The sequence below is a fragment of the Macrobrachium rosenbergii genome, chromosome 4, assembly GCF_040412425.1.
Source record: "Macrobrachium rosenbergii isolate ZJJX-2024 chromosome 4, ASM4041242v1, whole genome shotgun sequence".
Taxonomy (NCBI): Eukaryota; Metazoa; Arthropoda; class Malacostraca; order Decapoda; family Palaemonidae; genus Macrobrachium; species Macrobrachium rosenbergii.
The window spans coordinates 15,174,701-15,177,500 of record NC_089744.1 but is presented as its reverse complement, the minus strand read 5'-3'; the positions used below and the strand labels follow the sequence as shown (position 1 = coordinate 15,177,500).

General features: G+C 39.6%; 1 protein-coding gene across 1 annotated transcript in view; it reads left to right on the top strand.

Moving 5' to 3' along the window:
- The window catches only part of LOC136830601 (uncharacterized), an 11,415-nt gene extending 10,383 nt beyond the window's left edge, over positions 1–1,032 (top strand). Inside the window, exon 4 of the mRNA XM_067090152.1 lies at positions 1–1,032. This exon is cut by the window's left edge and continues 1,160 nt beyond it. Coding sequence (XP_066946253.1) covers positions 1–844 — 844 coding nt within the window. The 3' untranslated portion in view covers positions 845–1,032.
- The last annotated feature ends 1,768 nt before the right edge of the window (positions 1,033–2,800 follow it).

Sequence of the window (2,800 nt, the reverse complement as noted above, 5' to 3'; positions counted from 1 at the left end):
GGAAGCTCCTGATCTAGAAGGGGTTGTCAATCTACTCTCTAGGAATACAATATCAATGTGCTTATTAGAGTCGAATCATCTCGAATGGGAGAGCCCCTTTACAACAGACGAATATATCAAGATTTTGCAGGAAGGAAAAGCTGCAGTAGAGGATATTATTGGCTGCCTGAAAAGCGATACCATTCTTAGCCTGGGACAAAAGGACATGACTCGCAACTTAGTTTGCTTGCGAGCACGTCTAACAGATCTTGAAAGCGTCAAGGCACTGTTCGATTGCCCTCAACACCTACCTTGTCTGCTGTGGCTCGAGGCAGACTTTGACCTCCCCCTCTCTCAACTGGAGGACCTCGAGCTCCCCCAAATAAACACAGGTTTGATGGACGTCTGCTTTAAAGAGACCCGTGACGAGGACATCCCTTTTATTTGTAGGTTTCTGAGCACCATAAGGAAAAATTACTCTGGCGTTCACCTCACGAGGAGTTCGGTCACTCCGCAGGGAGCAAAGGAACTTTTAAAGCAGTTTTATAAGCTTGGCATGAAGATGTCAGTAGACATCGCCATCGTAAATCGCTATAGACGATGGAGGTTTTTCATTTTGTCGACGATCCCCAAGACGGAAGAGATGACGCAAGAGAAGGTGCAGCATCTCTTAGGCTACGACGATCGCCACCATTACAACGACAACGAGATCTTCTCCAGCGCGATTGCTGATCACGAAGAGGCTGACGCTTTAGCGCGCTTCCTGGGACTCATGGAAGATGTGTTGTGCTTCAGATATGCTTGTGGTAATTACTTGGTTGTTAAGAACTGTAACGGAACTATTGAAGCCAAGAAATTAATGTGAGTACTTGTGTCTAGAATATTTTATTTGCATCGGTCTTGTAATTATCAACAATTTACGCCTGAAAAGATTACAAAACTCCTGTTAGATCTTTGATCTAGTCTGAGATGAGTTACTTCTCACCTAAATATGAGTAATTATTTAGATATCTTGCATTTTATAATTTAATTGAAGACTTCCATTCAAATCAAGAGATGGTGTTTTACTTTTAATAGAAACCTTGGTACGGTCTCAGTCATTAACTTTAAAGATCATGACTTTTATAATTTCACATATTAGAAAATGAGAGAAATACTTAAAAATTTCGTTTTACTACGATTGCAAAAATAAAGGACATTCAACCCTTTCCCTAGGTTTCGAAATTAATTAATTGAAGGCTAATCTTCAAAATACAAAAAAAAAAAAATATGAGCTTTAACTTATATCTTACTGAAAAGAGTCACGAAACTAACTATTGGATATCAGAAGCTAAAGATTTTGTAAGATGGGATTAATTTACAGTAAATGAAGCTAAACAGAATATGCTATCAATGATATTATCAGTTCCTACCACCAACCGGTTTTTACGGTCTGTTAATGCAATGCAGTGAAAACGAAGAAAAGCCCGTTAACAGCAATACAGGTTGTGCAGATTGGTCGACTTTTAAAACTGACAAAAAAAAAAGGGTCTCTCGGGTAACCGATCGTTCAGGAGCTCTAACAACCTAGCATTCGAAGATCGAAAATCTGTCAAAACTTATCTCCAGCCCATAGGCTACTAACAACGACTGGGCGTTGGGGTAATTTTCATACCAAATAAACCATAATCCAAAGCAAGTAGAGTTAAGAATTTCATTTTCAAGAACAGGCACTTACAAAGTTTATTTGGTGTGCACGATATCTGACTGTTTATTCAAAGACCTCTCGGGTTACACTGCATCGCAAAGCAAAGTGTTTGACAATTGTAAATACCATATTCCGTACCCTGTGCAAGAAGCTAGGGCTACCCGAATTTTGCAGTTTATTGTAACAATACTGTGACACAATAAAGAAAATACTCATCTGTTCAACCTGACTATTTAAATTAGTGTTTTTACAATGCATTTCGAATATCTTTATTATATCATTATGATGCCGTGTCTTGTAAAAAGTCACTGTGAACTCCACTATATATAAGGTGGTTGTGAAGTATACCTTAGTTTAACCAGACCACTGAGCTGATTAACAGCAGCTTATTGTGGAATCCGAACCACATTACACCGAGAAATGAATTTCTATCACAAGAAATAAATTCCCCTAATTCTTCATTGGCCGGTCGGAGAATCGAACGCGGGCCAGCAGGATGCTAGCTGAGAACGGTACCCACCCTCCAATGAGGAACTTTATAAGGTGGTTGTGACCGTCAAGCTTTCTGACGCAATGTACAGAGAATGAGTAAACTGTCAACTTTGCGTAGACCCTCACACGGCTACTTCATTAACTTTTTTTTTTTTTTTTTTGCAAACCATTCAATTGACGTCAGACATAACATATAACTGCACACATCCTTCATATCCACAAAGCTACAGAAAATATCAAATCTTACGCCCTCACACCTGCTTCATTTCCCACTTACCACGTTTCCCATATCAACACCGACTCCCACCACCCACCGTCGCAGCACTCTTCCTCATCATAGGACTACCATGTATTGCAATCTCATATCTACCACGATCTCTTCTTATCCATAAATATTAAGTCGTCAGTTCGTTTTTGTCTCTTTACCTTCTTGTTTCTTAGCAGGAATATAAGCTGGCTTTGCGTATGAAACCAAATCTGGGCCTACTGCCTAAGCAACGGTTTTGCATGAAGTAAGGTCCTTATATTGTTGTCCTTTTAAAAATGTTGTAACAGGTTATTGTAGACCGCTGGACGTTTGTTAATCATTCAGATCCTTTGGATATAGAATTTTAACCTGTCTGCTTGTGCACGCACGCGCAC